Raw genomic sequence first — 20,109 nt, 5'->3', positions numbered from 1 at the left:
ACCCTTTAACAGCTACATCACCAAAATATACCATTCCTGCTGGGACAACCGGACGCCATATGGATAACCTCTTTCTTGAATTTGATGCCTGATTCCACCACACTAACTCAAAGCTAGCAACAGGCTCATAACGCCTATTAGAATTCGCACCAATAGACTGGTCAGGTTGCAAGGTTTGATGTCCACCAGGAGCATAGGAATCCTGACTACTTACTGCTGCAGAGGATGGCTTCAAATAATCATATTTAATGCAACGCAATTCATATGCTTTACCCATCAAACTAAGAGAAATAGGATCTACTGGCAAAAAAGTGCCAACAGAATTATCCACTCGCCAGAATGCCACACGGGATGGTGATCTGCAATCAACACAAACACTATTGTGTTTACAAGGGATAAAATTCTCATGATCTTATGCCTGAGCAATAGTTAAAACTTTTGAAAGTAAAATACCCAACATCATCTTAGAATTAATGCTCAAAATATAAGCTTAATCAGTCAGCAAAATGATAACATTGTTTCATTAGCAAGTAAAATGATAAACATAGCAAAAGGCACTAACCTCCTCGCTAATGAAGTTTGGTAGTTTAAAGTATAAAATTGTAAAATGACCCTACATGTTACAGCAGAACATGAGAAAATTTTCACTTACATATCAGTGGTGCCTATTGTGATACAATCCCTTAATGAACATGGAGATACAGAAGAAGATGGGATGCAAAAAGCAGAAGATAGTGGGGGTGGTGTCTTTCCACGAGTAACAATACAACCTAGTGCAACATAACCTTTGGGAGCTTCGGGGAACCAAATGGAACAAACGGCATCTGCCTCAGTATTCCATGAGTCAGAATTGTCCACTTCTTCACCCTTAATGCCAACAGATGTTAAAGGCGGCCAAATCAATCTGAAATTAATAGGTCTCTTAACTGTTACAGAATTGATATTTACTGCAAGAACTCCTTTTGTTGGTGGTTTGTCTCTGTCAAGCAAACACATCATATTAACATTCAAATCAGAGGGGGAATAAATGCATCAGTCTAGACAGAAAAATATTAAGAAAATTTCACTCACAGTGGTGTCAGGTAGTCACCAAGTACAGCAAAACCAGGAGGAGCATGAGGCCTCCAAAAGGCATACGTTTGATCAGATTGAGAATCTGCATGCAAATTGAAAAAGGAATGAGACCAGTCCTCCAACCACATTTGTCCCTTTAATTACCAAAATGAAAAACTAAGAGAATGATAAACATACGTTTTATTGTTCCAACTTTGTCAAAGTGAGAGCAAATAATTGTCATTTTCTTTGATGTCATCCTTAAAAATGCTAAAATATCATCTTCCACAGCAATAAATAGTCTCAAGATACTGAAAGTGAAATTCATGAAAATATTGGAAACAGATAAATGAATATTGGTCCTATCTGAAGCATTTGAGTACTTCAACGATGTATCAAATGGCTCCAAAATCCTGATTCCATTACTCTCCATAGTCAAACCAAGTACATCTGCACTCATCTCAGTATTGTTACCCTTCAATACAAGCCTAGAAATAGAAGAACACAGAAAAGTCAGTTAATCCTACCTTATCATCATACCTGAAATAGAGTGAATCATTAAAATAGGCCTCTGGCACAAAATTTGTACTTAAGATAAAACTTGGGTCAAAATTAGGGATTATACCTTTCATCTTATAGAAACTCAGTGTTTATAAAGAGAATAAACATAATTATTTCATGGCATTAACTTGTAATTACAGTGACGTATTAGTAGTAAAATGGGAGAGCTCTAGATCTAATTAACTGACAAACAGTGGTTGCAAAATTAATAACTCTCATAACTAACTATGTAGCAGCTCTAAGCCACTCGCAGGTCTATTATGCTATCAAAGGTAGATCTTCCAGGAAGCCAGAATGAGCCATGCCCCTCCCCAAATTTTTAAATATGTATAAATATAAGAATTTTAAAATTTGGGGTGTAGGGTGGCACCACTCCCCGACCTTAAGAACACTTGCCTTTGATCTTAGCAAATGATATGATGTAGGACTTCAAGAAGATGGTGCTCACTGAGGTTTGGGCCACACCTATGTAGATGCACAAAACACCTTCACCTTCTACACTAGAGGGAGACATACTAGTTTGGATATCAATTGACCTTTCAAAACCTTCCCACACAAATGTGGCCATCCCACACCTCTTGGACCCATTGTAATCATTAGATTTAAATAGACCCTCTTAGGAGGGTTACAGTGTTCTCAGCCTTGTTTTATTGTTGTGGCTCAAAAATTGAAGATTGTGACTATTGTACTACATTCTTTCATGGTTTAAGTTCTTTCTTTATTTTGTTTTGAACTTCTATCATGTTTGTGTTTGCCCTCTTTTCCTGTTGTTGGAGATCTCATGTTGACTATACATATCATCAATTATAGTATATGAGTGAATGCAATCATCATCTTATAAACCAATCTAGTGAGTTTGAGGTATGCCTATAGTCCACTTTCTGAGATGCATGAGGGGTTGTTTGGAGATCACATGTTGACTAGTGATATGGCCAAATTACAGTATATAACTAGATGTAAATCTTACCTTACAATTCATGACTATCTAAAATAATTGTAATGTCCTTGTATCCGTTTGAATTCTCCAATTCATCATTTTCCTAATCATTTTATTACAAATTTTCTAAGACACTCTCTTAGAACTTCAAACATGGAGACACAAGACCGCCCAATATGCTGAACTTTAACTTCATTATTAAAAATTAAGGTTGGTCTCCTAAACAGATTTTTATATCATTCAGATAGACTTGAAGCCGTGCCAAATGACCAGCTCTCTTATTATACTAAATCTATTAGGTAAAGGCCCATTGTATTATGATATATTTATATATATGTATAGCATTAGGGAAAAAAACAGTATTAAGTATCTGAATAAATAGAAAGTATGCCAAACTAGTCAGACTGGGAGCATGCCATTTACAAAAGAGAACTCGCCTGCAAAATGCATCCAACTGTGCAAGTAAAAGTTTATTAGAAAGGTTCAATAACTCTCCTACATCTTTTGAGGTGTTATAAAAGGTAAGCTCTGGACCAATAGCCTGCAAAAAAGTATTTCATCACATCTTGAGACATGCATAAACCACTAACGGCAAAGGTATAAACCATACCATCACTTCTTGTCATAATACAGTATTGATTACATATTTATATAAATATGGAAATATAATAAAATAAATTGCAAAAAACATAGAACAGCAACAACAAAGCACTCTCCCTTTACACAAAAGACAAAATATCTCGAGCAAGAAATTTGTAGAACTAGACATTGACATCTATCGATGACAGCTAAGACTAGCTCAGTTCAAATACCATATTAGAAATGGACTGGATGAAACTAACTCCCAAAACTCAAGGAGAGATGATTGCCACTTCAACCAAAAGGTTGAGTTCAAATGTCATTTAAAGAAAGAAGGAAAACTAATTTTACAATATACTTTTCTCTCTTGTTATGAAAGTTGCTTCCTTTGGTCTGTTTCCTTTTCTGATAGTATAGTAAGTACCTGAATTTGAGGCAACACGTTCTCTATAACACTATTATTGGAAAGGATAAAAATAAAGTGAAACTCACCAAATAAGAATACAAATTTGTTTGACTTTCAATAAAATCAGCCAAATGAGATTTATGCTAGCACTTCTGTAAACATTTATTTAAAAAAGAGAAAGAAGACACATAAGGAGAAGGTTCAGTAATTCAGTCCTTGAGCAACTTCTAGGTTCTTTAGAGTGTTTTAAATATAATTTAGTAGCATGTCAAAGCCGACCCTGAAAATAATGACTTTGGGTATTATAATTAACTTTGTTCTCAGCCTCTGGATACAAAATTTCACATTTTCCTAATCCAGAAAACTACAATCAAAGTAAGCCTACATTGCACTATGCCTTTAGTTAGTCTGCTTTGATTTATCATTTCACTCTGAAGGAGAACAAAGTACTTCAAGGGATTAGATGGAAAGAACCACTGCTAAGAATGGAATACAATTATTTGTGTCATTCTCAAGCTTTCAAGTGGGAGAGGACTTCCATAGAGTGGATCATTGGGTCGCAGTAACTCTTCTTTCATTTAGAATCAATCATACAAAAATCCATGAGTACTTAACTGAAGCAACACTTAACCTGAAGCTCGATGATCAGTTCTGTGGAGTTATTAACAGCATTATTCTGACATGGTACTTCGTCCACACTTCCTCTTAAAGACTTAGACTGGGGGCTTTCAACTAATTCTTCCAAGTACACATAATCATCCGCTAAAGCAGAATAGCTACTGTCTGCTCCAAGAAATACACAAGAATCCAAATGTGGGCCACCCTGCAAAAGAAAAACAAGGTAATTAGTTTTTTGGGCATACACCAAAATTTATGTCTCTATGGCAATTCAATAAAGAAGTTGATGAAGTGAGACACTATGACCTTAATAACAACATTTCTGAACTGCAACTTCTTCCCATTTCCAATGTATATTATAGCCTCCGTGCTAGCCGCTTTGAGATTAAAACCCTGTCTATCCTTTAAATATAATATTCCACCATCACCGTCATAAATGAAATTATCAAAACCATCATCATCAACTATTAAAGGCTTTTGAGGTGATAGGGAAAATTCAGGACAAGGTTGCTTGTAGACAGATTGATCAATGACGATAGCTTCTAGCATGTCAGACCTATTTTCTTCAACAGATAGCATACTGCTGACAGTTGGAACAAAAAACTCAACTACAGCAAGAAGAAAATCTAGTGCAACAAGCAACTGAGGCCTCTGGACACCCAGAGAAACAAATGTCGAATCCTGACCAAATTTCACATCAACAATGAGCATTGTCTGAACTAGATCAAAATTATTTCCCATAATTAAGCTACCATCAACTGAATCCTGGTTTTGATTATGCGAAGAAGTATGAATGGGATGGGGTCCAACATTTCCAGGCTTTCCTATAGCTAACCGAAACTCCTGTTCAACTCCCTCACGGTCATCAAACACACTGAAACCCTGAAGTGTTGCAGAGAGAAATCCGTTTCCTGCTGTACTGGACTTATACAGCAGCCAGGCATTGCTGACCTGCACAAGACAAAACCACAAACTGAGCCATGCCAAATAAATTTGTTCTTTTTTTGATTGACCTAAGTCAACTGCATTTCGTTTGGAGAAATTAAGTCCCTAAAGTTTCTGCTAGAAAAGTGTTTTATCCTAGTTAATTTCTCCACTTACCCAATCTTCATTGATCAATCTAAACAATCCTAGCTTATCCTAATTTAATCTGGCTGTCAATGTACACAGCAGAGTGTATAACTAACTATATAGTGTAGGCAATAACTACAAAGAAAATAATTCCCTTAAGCTAATAGACAAAGACTATAGTCTATTAGCTTTACAGTTTTTCTTTTTTCTTGATTGTTTAACATAACATAGCCTTAAGCTACTATACGCATACATACTTTGTTAATACCTGTACAGTGGCTAGAGATGAATCTCTAGTTAACCCCGTATATAAGCTCAACTCAACGAGATTAATGGAGACACAGAGTTTCAGCAGAACAGAGGGTTCAACATTGGTGGTCCTTGAATCAACACCATTTATAACCTCAGGGACAATACCTCCTGTGGTATCATTTAATGTCATGGAGGAATATTGATTCAGCGGTGAAGGAATATCAGGGACTTCAGAAAAGTTAGAAATAGCACACTCAGTAATAATTTCATATTCTTTATTCGACAATTCCGCCTTCAACTCTTCAATCTGTAGAACCACAACATCCAATACAAGACATATTTTAATATAGCAAGCTAATAGAACCAAGGTTTAATTAGTTATTTGGCTATACTTGCACAACCCTTACATTTTATTCCTTATATTCAAAAACAACTAAATTTAGTCCTCATAAATATAGCTTATTTTTTTTTAACTCAATTCATACACACTTTTTAATTTGCTCTAGTCCCCACAACTTTAGATGAGAGACAAAAAACGATTAACGAGTATGTGGATTAAAATGAAAAACTTTTAACTATAGGGAATAATGCATAAAAATTGTGTAATTATAGGGACTTTAAAATCAGCTCATGTTAGTGCCTATAAATATATTTTTAACTCACTTTAGTCCTTACACATAACTTTAAACACATTCAATCCATGCACATACACTATTCAATCTGTTTTAGTTCCTACAGTTTTAGATGACAAAAACTAATATGGATTAAAAGTTTTATGCATTTAAATGAGTACTGTTAATGTTATGGACGAAGGCGTAAAGATTGTGCAAGTATAGAGACCAAATGAGTAATTAAATATATAAATAACAAATCACACTAACGATAGAAAATAAATGAAAAACTAACTAATAGTTTTAAGTATGGTAATCCAGCTTTTACAAATATTATACATGAAAATGAAATATATTACCTTGATTATGACTTCAACACTTGGAAATTGACCTAACAAGTCTCGAAGCGACCGGTTAATAGTCACAGATAGCCCATTCACATCCTGAATTATGCTTTCACCTATGTCCGATCCAGTTCCAACATTCAAGTTGATTTCTTCAACCTACACCCCATCATATTAAAACAAAAATGGTTTAAAATGCAGTACCCAATAATCCCAAAATAAATATAATTTCAAAGTGAACACATAAGCAAGGGAACACTTGAAGATCCTTTCTAACCAAGTTTCTATTTAGAGAAAAGATAAAATGATATAACATTTTATTATTTCTGTCATGTGTAAAGCTGAATAAAAAGGGGGCCTTTATAGAGCTACCCTTTAAAGCAAAATGACCAAAGGACCAAAACAAACTCACCAAAAAGAGACAGCTGGAAATAACAATCTAAAGGGGAAATTGTCCTAGTGTAAAAGGAATGAAAATAATATATTTTATACTCTTTATTCTAATATATACTAATATCCTCCTTCAAACACAAGTTGTAGATGCATGAGAAATGTCCATCACATTGAGTTTGTCTTTGAGCAAAACGAATCTGGTTGGAGATCGAAGCTTTGTCAGCAGTAATAATAAGAGAAATAATGATAGGTTCGTCAACAGATAAAATGTGCAGTCAAAATCAAGGCCAGGAGCTTGATTTAACCCCTTATCCACAAGATGAGCTTTATATTTCTCAAGTGACACTCTGCATTCTCCTTTATGCAAAAATCCCATTTACAGCATATGACTTTTCAATCAAAAGGGAGATGAACTAAATCCCTCGTGTGATTCTTCGTAAGTATTCATGCTTCACACTGACAGCCAATATGTATCGACTGGAGCCTGTTTAACTCCTTTTGGTTCAATATCAGCTAGAAACAATGAAGGATGAAGATGTGGATTATGTAATCCAGATTTGGACTTGATTTGCAGGGAATGAACACTAACAGGTTGAAAAGCAAAATAAAGACAGTGAGTGGGTGACATAGTGGAAGGATGATGGTCATCAAGATGGTAACTATCATCAAAAAGCCAACTGAGGATGTTGTGGACAAGCAGGAGGAAAAACACAAAACGACAAATATGAAGGATGAATAACCTACAAACACACACTCTCGTGATCAGAAATTAAATTTGTGAGTATAGCAAGGTCTTAGAAACGTAAACCAGTACACCCAAAAGCTTTTAAGAAGCTAAAATCGAGGGTCTTGTTAAACAACAATGTTAAGAGGATATTGAAATTTAATGAAGCAATAGGTAGTCTATTGATTAGCAAAGTCACAAAACACCAAAGACAAAGAAGCACGTTGGAGAAGAGTAAGACCAGTGTCAACAATATGTTTGTATTTTCTTTCCACGACACCATTTTCATGTTGTTTGTGTGTGGACAGATTAGTTTGTGGGTGAAAGCACCACGGGATAGAAATCTATGGAAATATAAAAATCTATGGAAATATACTTTAGCAGTGTGGCAGGATCATAGAGATAAAGAGACTCATGTGGTTGAATAAGTGGTGTGACTATACTTCAAACAGATTAGTCACCACAAATATGCAATGTGTCAACTATAGCCTCTATTAACATTATATTGGCAGTCACACATCGACTAGATGTAAGGCTAATTTACAATATATAAGTGAGTGCAAACCTTACCTTACAATCCGATTTTGTAAAGTTGATTTAGGCTTAAAGTATACTTCTTAACATAATATCAAAGTCAGAAGTTAGAATCTACACTAACGAAATTTGTTATTTTTCCACCCGCTATCCAATCACTCATTAATGTTTAGTCCCACACATGAGATGCATATACATCAGGGTGTGTTAGAAGTCTCACATCGATTAGATATAAGGTCAATTTACAAGTGGATGCAAACCTAAACCTTACAAAATAGTTTTATAAAGTTGAATTAGACTTAAAGTCTAGTTCTTAACACACTACCATTGGTGGTGCCACTGTAGCCTCCACTTTACCAACCGTCGTTCCTACCACACAATGTCGAGCACAAGCATAACCTTACGACTAGATCCAAGATTATGGATGGTGGATGATACATATCACCGAGTAAAGTTTAGAAAGGGAAAGAAGAACTTTTTATTAAATTGGGCAGCACAAGATGCATAAGGAAGAGGAACAGCCTCCACTTCAGCAACAAGGGTGAGTATCAAATCTAGGTGTGTACTCTAGTGGTAAACCTTCAAGGATAGCATAAACATGCTCTTTGAGTTGAAGAGGGTTACCCACACCCACACCTACAAGTTCAACAATAATGGTTTTTATGTGAGTTAAAAATTCTTGCATCATCTTGTTGTGGAGGGATACACAACACAAAGTTCTGAAAATGAAAGTATTCATGAATTGTGTCCAAACTTGATAAGAGTGTGTAGAACCAATAACACACAAGAGAATGAACTTTGATAATGTTGATTAAAGCCATGTAAGAAGCATTTGATCATAAAGTTCCCAAGCTTCGTATGCACATTTCCTCGATCAACATAATAATCTTGATCATAGAGATATGGTGGAGGAACAGTAGGATTATCAAGGAAAGTGGGAAAGGAATAAGATGTGGAAGCGGTGGTATTAGTAGTAGCTATATACAGATTAAAAATTTAAAGATTTCCATGAGGATGGAATGCTCTACATACCATCTTAGAGAAAAGATAAGAGGATGTAATTTTTTTATGAATTTTATCATGTCTAAAGCTGAATAAAAAGGGAGCCTTTATAGTAACTGCTCTGGAAAGCAAAATCACCAAAAAAAAAACCAAAATAGACTCAATGAAAAAGTTAATAACAAACTAAAGGGAAATATTGTGCTAGTGGAACGAAAATATACAGAGAGAGAAAAGAACATCATTTATATTCTTTATTGTAATATATCCTAATATTCCATAACCTGAAATTCAATCATATTATGAGCAACCAATCTCACCTGGACAGTCAAAGTTTCCAAGTGCACTGCATTAATTTCACTTTTACTTCCACCAATCCACTGAAATGTGTTCTTCAAAGTTATATGAACAATGTCAAGCTTCAAAAAACTGCATCAAAGAAATATCAACAACAGATATTAAAGGAATGAAAACCACACTTGAGCCATTACTCAACACAGATGCTGTTAGATTAACTGTCCCATTGACAACAACTATACAGCACACTACGTATAATGTAAAATTATGGAAACAGATATTTAGAGAGGTTATAAGTGAAAAGGAAAACTAAATTCTTCAGCATACTCAAGGCTATCTGTCCGCTGTGGCATTAATATTATAGGCTTCTTGAGAGAAAGATCAAACTTCACAGCGGGTGATCCTTCAATTTCATTAGCTGAAAACCATTTCTCTGAATTTGTTGCTTGATCTGTTACTTTAACGACACTCTTTGGGCTGTCTGGAACGAGACCCATAAAGTAGCCAACAACCTACATGCCTTGAAGACTTGACAAATCCTTCTAATAAAAAAAATAATAACAAAAACTGAACCGACTGGTAAATACCTCCTGCAAGAATCGATTTAGATACACAATGCGCACTTCTGAAAGCTCTCCAAAAAGACTGAAATCATAACCTTCATAGTCTTCATCATCATTGCAAAATGATGTGAACTCCAACTACATGGTCAATCAGATATTCAACAGTAAGCTCACTATAGAAAAACCAACCACTGAAAGTTCTAAAGCATAGGTTTACCATTTTTCACTCATTTATGTCCATTAATAAAAATATAACTAAATGAGTCACTGGTAAAGATTTTCTAAGTAAATACTGAAATTAGTCTTGCCTACTAACAAAAAAACTAATAGATATATGGAGCAAATCAAAAAAATACTGATAACTAATTCAACACCTTTTGTAGACAAAGGAAGATTATTTGAAGAAAACAAAATGGGATAAAGCATGAAAATTATCCAAGAGGCTAGATTACAACCCAAGAGGATAAAATATCTATCTAAAGATAAAAAGTATAAAAAATTACCCTCAAAGGCTTAAAAATACAACCAAGCTGGCCAATCCATTTGACTATTGAAAAGGAAAAAATATGTTAAAAGGACAAAAATTACCAGAAAGGTCACACACATAACCCTATCCTGTAACCTCAATAAAAGATCAAAACTCCCATCCTGACTAAATCAAAATATAAGAAAATGTTCAACAAATTTTGAAAATCCATTTACAAAAATTTAATCCAAGGTTGAAGGACATGAGTGTTCCCAAAGAGCTCAAAATATATTCCAAACTAAGAGAACCTGAATGGTAGTGAGAATCATGATTCCCAGAATAAAGCCAAGAAGATTCTAAAATTATCCTTGAGGTGAGCACCAAAGAAAGAACAAGTGAACAATCTTTAGCAGGTCAAGAATAAGTCCCTTTTAACCAAAGGAATTAAATTAAAATAAATAATGACACCAAATGCATGGGTCACATTTTAAAATGAAACATTGAAAGCTAAGAGAAAGAGGTACCTCCACAAAAGATCTGCCCCCAGGATTTCTCATATCGCATGCCCAGTAATATAAATGACTGCTAGGTATGCTATTATCACTAATTTTTAGATTCCCCAATGCTGCTTTAATACTGAAGGAGGAAGGGAACACCCTGATGTCCGTAAGCAAACTCTCTTGAAACAAACAAGCAAGCTTGGTTTCATTTTCCTTCATCAAAAGGATTTGAGCCTGGGCCATTTTTAATGTCAAATTGAACATAACTCTGGATTTCCCTTTTCCGAACAAACCCTTAACAGCATGATCCTCAACAGCAGTAGATTGTAGATCATCTCCATCTCTTGAAACATCTTTTTTCATTCTGGCTGTAGAAGAGCTATCACTAGAAGTTGCAAGGTTCTTATCCTCAATATTAATAGAATTAACAAATTCCATAATGGCAAGGATTGTTGGTCTTCGACAAAAAAATGTCAAGGTAGCCAGAGTAACTATCACCTGAAATGAAAAATAAAATATTTAGTAAAAAACTCATTTAAACTAAAGGCAATTTGATAAAACCCATCCACACCAACCTGCTTGTCTATATTCTTATACTGAGAAGAGTTCTGGTCATAGATAATTATTTGAGCTTTAACAAAACTCTCCAATGTGTCACTGAGTTCAAGGTCCTTCCTACTAGGAGAGTCACTAGGTAGAAGTCCAGTAATGCGACTAAACTTTGGGAGTTTAAGAGATGCATAATTAAATCGCATGTCACTGGCAGAACTAGATCGGTATTCTGATGTACCTCCAGGAGACTGCATAGGATAGTCAACACTGTCTGCTAAAGTCTCGGGTGCCTCATAAAACTTATCGTCACTTTCAGTAGGGATCAATACACCACTTTCAACGTATTTTCCCATGTTATTATAGAGTAATGAATTTTCATCTGCAGTCCCAATATAAGATCTTGCCAAAAAACAAGGCTGGGACGATAGTTGACTACAGCATACTAAATCTTCTATTTCCAAAGATTTCAATATAGTTCCAACAAAAATGTTATTGTCTCTGATAGAAACCTCCACCTGTTTAAATATAAATATCTCAAAAGGGAAATCAAAGCATCCAGCTAAGAAAACAATAAAGCAGATATTTTACCTGACCACCTATTGCTCGAAATTCAAACAATCGTCTTTCTTCATTCAAAAGAACCTTCATTAAGCTCTGATCAGACTACAACAACACACAATTTTAGTTCATGTGGAAATTCAAATTTTAAACTAAGACAGCAAAAGACAAAAGGCAACCTGATAACTATAACAGAAGCAAATCTTTAATTCATCAAGAACACCGGTTACAAACAAACTTTCAGCCATTCCTACATCAATATCATGTTCTGATTCGGTATCCTCATGATCTGATGAGGTTTCAGATAGACCAGAAATTGGAGCTGTATTCTGCACAAATAAAGTGTAATATCAACTTTTAAAACATGTTAACACCATCATGTACTAGATACACAAATCATACAATGTATTCTTTCAAGTTTTTTTTTTCAAGTTTATCAGTTCCTGAAACAATTATATCATCAACATAGACTAAGAGTAGATTAAGTTTACATTCTGGTAAAGTATGATGAACAAGGTATGATCACCTTGACCATGTTATTATCCCAAACCACGCACAAGGTGAATGCTTAACTCTTATAAAACTTTCTTTAACCTGCACATTTTATTCCCCTCTTCAGTAGATCCATAACCTAGAGGACTTACTGCCTAGACTTCTTCCTCTAAATTTCCATACAAGAGTTTTTCTCACTTCAAATTGTAGCTGTTGGGTCTATCAAGGAGGGGGGTTCACCGAGAAGACACAATACCAAATGAGATATGAGCCCAACCATATAAAGAATTGACACCACTCTCTACCCAAAACCTTAAGGCTATGGGTTAATGGGTCTTTCATCTTTATATAGTGCTCTAATTTCTAATTTCTATCCAATATGGGACTTGGACTCACACTTGGATTCCTATTAATTTTTATTTTAATACATCCAATAGTGTTTCAATTGATATGTGTTTATTGACTTAAAACATGAGTGAAGATATCAAAGCCATTTATACCTATCCAAATTGTAACCATTGTCATTCCAAATGGTCTACTTTGCCATCAACTTTTTATAGAAAGCTATAAGTAGTGGTAACCAACTTTAAGGGGTCTAAATACATGTTACAACCAAACAATAGAAAGAGAATGACCAACCTCAACCTTTCCAATTGAAAGATAAATTACATAAATATTTAACTTTCCATGGTGTCAGAGCTCCTGATCTTAGGGCTCCGTTCCGCTACATAGTCGCGCCGCCCCGCTGTCCGACCACTGTCATTGTTGCCGTCGTCTGTTAGGGTCATTGATATGGCAGAAAGGTGCGCCCAACTCCAGCGACCATAACGCTGAAAGTCGCTCCGTGAGAAAAGTCGTCAGGCGCCGCCACGTGCCGCCATCGTCGCCGGCGAGTATAGCCCACGCGACCACCTCCGACGAGACCCACTCGTCGCTCTGTCACAGACAGGGTCGTCGGAGCCTCCTGAGTTTGTTCCTAGGGTCGATGACGACCTGTTTGGCCTATATTTGAGTAGATCTGAGTTTGAAGTTTTGCTCCTTTTCTCAGTGTGACCTACACGCCGTCGTCGTCTCGAAAAAAGGTCACCAGAGACTCCTAGTTGCATTCTACAGGATGTCTGAAGTAAAAATTATTCCTTTGGGGGTACCTAATGACCTACCAAATATAAGGGGTAGGTTTCAATTGGATGGTCATAATTTCTAACAATGGAGCCAATTTATTCGAAGGGTTCTCAAGGGTCGTTCAAACTTGATCACATAGATGGAAGAGGACCAGGACGAGACGACACTCATTTTTCAATTTGGGACAATGAAGATTCATTAATTATGACTTGGATGTGGCAATCCATGATTCCTAAGATAAGTAGAAATTATATGTTTCATTCTTCTGCAAAAGAAATATGGGATGATTTACAGAGTACTTTTTCATTAAAAAAGGATCTTGCTGCTTACTATGACATTGAAAACGAGATATTTAATACAAAACAGAACTCTCTTTCTGTATCAGAATATCACAGAATCCTGAATGGTCTTTGAATGGAATTCGATCAGAACCAAACAATAAAGATTTGTAAAACAGATGTTGCCGCACTTGTTGAATTCATTGAAAAGGGAAGAATTTTTAAATTTCTCCATGGCCTAAATCAGGAGTACGACCCAATCTGGGTACAGATTTTTTGAGGAGAAAAATTACCATCCCTTTTCAGAAGTTTTTTTTATAGTAAGAGGAGAAGAACCTCGGCAAACTGTCATACTCAATGGGGGGATCTCTAACACAAGTTTGTAGGGAGGTTCAACACACACATACACATAGATCTCCACACTAACAAGATATTGTTCCCTTTGGGCCAAGCCCTCACGGATTTGCATTTAGTACCACTCCGAAAGGCCTCTTACCAATGGAGATATCTTATGTGTATATAAACCCATGTCGATCTCTTATTTTATCCGATGTGGGACTTTGTTTGTGCTTAACAGTAGCGCTTCCCAACCAGAATAAGTTGTCCATAAGAGAATGGTTCTAATAGTATTCATCATAGCCACTGGAGCAAATGTCACCTATTAATCAATATGTCACCTATTAATCAACACCACAAGTCAAAGTATATCCTTTAGCAACCAACCTTGCTTTGTAATGGTCTAATGTGCCATGTTGCATCCTACTGCCTTTTTATCTAGTGGTCTATCAACAAATTGTAATGTGTGGTTCTTTACTAAGGCACCCCATTTCTTTATTTGTGGCTTGAACCTAATTCTCATCCTTCAATGCTCCTTGAACTAATATAGAGACTCTAATTCCATCAATGGGATAGAGGAAACTCTGGTGCTGCATAGAAAGATATTTAGTGGTCCCAAAATGAGAAATAGAATACTTGGTACAGGATAAAGTTCTTTTAATCAATGCCCGTGATCAAGGTCAAGTTCACAATTATTATTCAAGAAATTTTCCAAAGGTTCAAGTATGTTAGAAGAAGCAGCACTTCCCCATGGCGTTTGAGCTGTTCTTGGATCAAGTTAGGATGCTTTTGTCTCCTCTGGTGTTGTATATTGAAGAAACTCTCTCAACAACTAACTTTTGGAGCTAATCCTGACTCATGAAAAAAATTGACTTTGCTAGGAGTAGCTTTAGCGACATCCATATGAGATGTGTAAAGAGAAATATTTTATGCATTGGATCTTGCAAATTAGATTCAAGCTCTATCAAAGAAAAAAGTTGCCTTTTCAAGTAAAAACCCAAACCCATTTTCTTCACCTACACTTATTCTGATAGGCACATACAATCAAAAACCTAGCAACTCACCCTACACAACCTTTTTCTTCGTTTTCTCTCTATTCCCAGAAGCCATGAAAGTCCGTTGGCAAGAGTGTTCTCTCATACACTCAAGGCTGCACCAAAAGGGTTCCATTTTTCTGTTTCAGTGGTTTGCATAAGTTCAAACCTTCTAGGCAGTGCATTTTTATTTTGGGGTGCCAGGGTTTTTCATTCAAGTAGCTTCTTCTTTGTAGGTTGATTGACATGCTTCCCTTCCCGCGTTATTGTCGGTGCTATTTCTCTTTGTACCTTTTATGTTAATTTTTCTATTGCATACTGGTTTGGTTATATAACTAACTGGTTCAGTTAGTTATAACAAACTCTTTTAACTGTCTATTATCTGGTCTTAAATATAGGACTTGTGTAACAGAGAATACATATACTCATTCATTTTACAATCAATAAATGATTTCTTTCTAATTTAATATTTAAAAAGTTAAGTTTAATTAAGCATTTAAAGTGTTTAAAGGTAATGTTTTAGTATTTATGCTACTGTATTTGCATATATTATGCATAATCGATGAAGTACTTAAACCTTGAGGTTCTCCCATCCAATTAATTAGTCTCCTGGGTTGGACTCTCCCTTTCGTGCTTATGTCCTAACAACTAGTACTTGCTAGTGCTTCCACCGAGAGGTGGGCACCATGGACGTTGGTCCTCAAAGAGGGTGACAATATTAGGAGCTCCAAATTAAGTAAGATGAGCTCCTTAATATGGTGAGTGAGCCTCGAGGCTTCCTAATGGACTACTTTTGGATCAGCTCTCCTCTTCTACTTAAGTCCTAACAAGATCACACAAATATAATCTTCTGACCCCTTTTCAACCTCAAGTTACTCATTTGGTGAAAAAGAATTGAGACTGTATCTAGAAAATTCATATTAAAGATGGACTCAGTCAATAAATAAATTCTGTTTTCTTCTATTTCTAGCACTGCTTCTATCATTTTTTATATAGTAGCAAGCTCATGGAACTTCTCAATGCAGATATGTTTTACGACTATATATAAACATTTGCCATTTGTTAAAATTACATCAGGATTACAAAAAAAGTACAAACTCATTCACAAAATTCACAGACAAACACACAAAGAGCAAGAAGAGAAAGGGAAGTAAGAAAACAAACTGATGCATGATAAATAGCCCCTTGTAAGCGCCTATGCCAGGTTTTCATTGATTCCTCAGATTCACAACGAATAATTAGTGCATTTGTGTCCTCGACAACCTACAACCAATCATTTAATGATTGCTATGAGTAGAAATTCAAACTTTTATGGAATGAACAGAAAGCTGCCTTTACTGGGGTCTGGACAATAGAAAAAATAAAAATTACCTTATTGTTGGATCGTGTAGGACTACAAACGACCAAAACGTGTTGTACATTACCAACAAGCTCTTGTGAAACCTCAGATACCTGTTTCCCTCGTAGGCTATGACAATATGATTACATAGGCTGTTAATAGCATATATAAACCAAGAGAAGATGCAGAAAACAAATTAAAAAAACACTTTAACCAGATTCTTCAGAAATAAGAAAGAAACACTTTATTAGATACAAAACCAAATGTAAAATTTTTGTTTGTCATTTCACTGTAATTTCAGTAACATCTACTCTTTTAAGAGAGTTTACCAGTTGCTGACTCAGTAGCACCTAACTACAGCTTACATTTATAAGTCTTCACCCTTTGTATTAGTTTTCTTTGTCAAGAATCAAATTAAATATTCCGAATCTTATTATAATAAATTTAGTTTATAGGAATGAATATCTCTTTTGGAGAAAACATAAATATCCTCTTATGATGTGTAACAAAGACAATAAGGCTATATAGTTATGCATTTCTAACACAGCTTTCTGCTCAAACTGTATCTATTTTCTATCCTTTAACATGACATCTAAAGTCCAAAGAGAAGTCTTTAGAAAACTTTCTCTGCCCAGTGGACCGACAGTCCCTGGAGATCATTTTTGGTGTGTATATGTCCAACAAATATTGAACAACAAATATAAACAGTTCTACCATTTTCAGAAAAAAGTTTTAGACTACTCCTGACAAATAATATCCTATTATGTGGACAATTCTATATTATAATAACAATACCAAAGCTAACTGAAGAAACTGATAGCAATCCTTAAATGTAATAGATGCAAATTCTAGTAATATAGTATGATAACAAGACACAAAGAAAGGAATTTGTACCTGGTATACTGTTTATAAGATCTAGAGTCAGGACTTTCAAGTACATAAAGAAATGGCCCAACCAAGCAGAAGTATCTCCGCTGCCACAAGGCCTCCCTAACTCCCACACCCTGTTACATTTTTATAGAAGATACATGATATAAGTATAACAGATTATGATGGAATTACATGGACAACAAGCAAACCTAGAGGATCTGAAAGAGATCAAGTTTAACCTTCCAAGTTAAAAGAGACAACCACCCTTCAAGATCAGCCTGATTCCAAGGACGAAGCAACTCAGAGCCGTCACCATCCTCCTCCTCAAAAATCTTTATCACATGCATCAGCCGATGATACCGAGCTGGTGAAAAATGAAAGGCCAATGATGGAAGCCTCACAGCAAGACGCGTTGCAGGATAATATGGAGTCTCTAAACGAATCTGACCACAATGAAGAAAAAAAGTAGGAATGCTTCTTATCAAAAGAAATTCCAACAGCTCAAGAGTTTTACCTGTTGAAGTTGTAAGATGACTCCACACTTGTCAATAATTGGGAAGAAACTAGTGTTAGTAGAATGGGCTGACTTATTCAGAGAAACTTGACTCCAATGATAGTCCCCATCAAACAAAAATGCTGATACATCACTTAAGACCAAATCAAATCGAAGGTACATATTATCCTCGGCTGATTCCTGCTGTTTATCATCCTGAATAAATATTTTCCAGTTAACAGATTAAAAAAGTTAAAAAAAAAAAGACATTACAAAAATTATCAGGAATGTCTACCTGTGTACGAATCATCAAGTTCCCTAGGTCTAGTAAAAGCTTTGTAGCATGGGTATGGTCTGGACAAAAATCAGTTGGAATAGTAATCTTGGGAGCTGCAATATCCAAATCCAATGAAAACCTAACAGATAAATAACTAGAATTAGAAAAAAGCTTCTCAAGATGAAACCCTCTTGTTTGAGGAACGGTTACATGCTGGAACAACAAACTATAAAAGAAAATCCAGAATAATTTAGTATTACAAAAATTTTCACAAAAACATTTTCATTTCCTTAACATCTTCCACTTTGAGCTGCTTAAGTAATTGTTTTAAATATATGGTAGGTTTTTACCTAGATTGGTGACATTGTGCAAGGATCTGACAACTATATTGTATTTATTATTTCTTAAAGCTAACAACCTATCAGTAACAGATTAGCCAACAACTTGGGAGTTTCCTTTAGTTTCATTTAAAAAAAAAAGGTTTTCATTACAGAAAGGGGATTTCTAGCGACCCAATACACAAACTAACAATCACAAGGAGCATTAAAGACTAACTTATAACATTTACAACAAAAGCAATGTCGAATTGAGTCATTTTAACGTGGTTAAGTTTATCAACAAATGTCTCAATGTGGCATGATTTGTCAACGGTTCATCCTAACAAGATAGGAGTTTTACATTGGAATCCATTAGAGTGTCACTAGGTCACTAGGTCACAATGTGGCATGCTTGATTTAGTCATAGAAACACCTATATTAGATTGAGCAATCAGTCCCTAAAAAGATCGAGAATGCCTAAATCTTTTCTCTAAATATGGTGTCCTACTTAAGATTGTGGATACAAGCCAAATCACTTCTTGCATAGACAACAAGATCATCTTCATAGACAACAAAGTAAACAGAGAAGCAGTACATCCTAGACCAATGATTAAGTTGGGTGAGTTGCTAAACCATTGGAGCACCCCAGTGCAAATATATGATCAGAAATTATGAGAGCCCAAAACAGAAGATGGTAAAATATCAAAGGTTCATGAAAGTTTATTTATCCATTCTACACTAGGCCAGACAAGCTCATGCAACGAATCTGTTCAGTCAAGAGAACCAATAAATCCTAGGGCAATGATTAAGTTGGGTAAGTGGGTTGCTAAACCATTGGATCACCCAATTCAAAACCATATGATAGGAGAATGAGAACCCTAGAGTGAAAATGGTAAAATATAAAAGGTTTGAGGAAAGTTTATTTATCTATTCTACACTAGGCTAGACAAAGCTTATCCAATAAATGTGTTCAGTAAATTTATGCATGCTTCAGTATATAAAGGCAAGCCCAAAAAGTATGCTACTAACAAAGAAAGAGGGGAGAATGTCCACAGAGATACACACAACAAATAATGGGGAATCAATCATTGATCAAAGATCCAACCCCAAGATACATGTTTTTTGGAGCAGCCAAATGAAGTGGCAAGGTCAATTATGGAGGCAAAATTTTTAGCTATAGCTTAAAGGGTTTGTGAACTTTGGATAGAGATCATTCTTGATGACCTTACACTATAATATGAAGCAACTTTGTGACAAGTCAACAATTAGCATTTCACGCAACAAAGTACAACAAGATAAAACAAAGCATACAGACATATGCCAACATTTTATTAAGGAGAAACTAGATAGTAGTTTCATAGCTATAGAATAGACCCCTTCAATGCTTTAACACGTATGATTGGAGGCATTAGTCCATGTAGTTATTTATACAATGTACATCATTAGTTCCAAGAGGATCCAATCAGCACCTATAAATGAGTGATAGAACAGTTTCTTACTTGTGGCTCACACACATAATAGAGCAAGACAGAA

At 35.5% G+C, this 20,109-nt stretch overlaps 1 protein-coding gene across 2 annotated transcripts in view; it reads right to left on the bottom strand.

Annotated features, from left to right (window-relative positions):
• LOC124822162 (pleckstrin homology (PH) domain-containing protein) overlaps positions 1-20,109 on the bottom strand; it is a 56,186-nt gene that overhangs the window by 24,069 nt on the left and 12,008 nt on the right. For both annotated transcript variants that reach the window (XM_088100343.1, XM_088100344.1), the window contains exons 16-37: positions 18,278-18,398; positions 18,004-18,198; positions 17,729-17,932; positions 17,514-17,623; positions 16,652-16,748; positions 16,445-16,543; positions 12,198-12,347; positions 12,049-12,123; positions 11,484-11,975; positions 10,933-11,406; positions 9,967-10,080; positions 9,707-9,891; positions 9,403-9,511; positions 6,448-6,591; positions 5,494-5,784; positions 4,461-5,105; positions 4,168-4,359; positions 2,989-3,092; positions 1,252-1,541; positions 1,072-1,156; positions 653-979; positions 3-359 (exon numbers count right to left, since the gene is read on the bottom strand). In XM_088100343.1, the coding sequence (XP_087956469.1) occupies positions 3-359; positions 653-979; positions 1,072-1,156; positions 1,252-1,541; positions 2,989-3,092; positions 4,168-4,359; positions 4,461-5,105; positions 5,494-5,784; positions 6,448-6,591; positions 9,403-9,511; positions 9,707-9,891; positions 9,967-10,080; positions 10,933-11,406; positions 11,484-11,975; positions 12,049-12,123; positions 12,198-12,347; positions 16,445-16,543; positions 16,652-16,748; positions 17,514-17,623; positions 17,729-17,932; positions 18,004-18,198; positions 18,278-18,398 (4,860 nt within the window). The remainder of the gene's footprint in view (positions 1-2; positions 360-652; positions 980-1,071; positions 1,157-1,251; positions 1,542-2,988; positions 3,093-4,167; positions 4,360-4,460; positions 5,106-5,493; positions 5,785-6,447; positions 6,592-9,402; positions 9,512-9,706; positions 9,892-9,966; positions 10,081-10,932; positions 11,407-11,483; positions 11,976-12,048; positions 12,124-12,197; positions 12,348-16,444; positions 16,544-16,651; positions 16,749-17,513; positions 17,624-17,728; positions 17,933-18,003; positions 18,199-18,277; positions 18,399-20,109) is intronic.

This window comes from Vigna umbellata, chromosome 10 (genome assembly GCF_029865625.1).
Source record: "Vigna umbellata cultivar VRB3 chromosome 10, Vumbellata_1.0, whole genome shotgun sequence".
Taxonomy (NCBI): domain Eukaryota; kingdom Viridiplantae; phylum Streptophyta; class Magnoliopsida; order Fabales; family Fabaceae; genus Vigna; species Vigna umbellata.
This window is presented reverse-complemented; position numbering and strand designations above follow the sequence as displayed.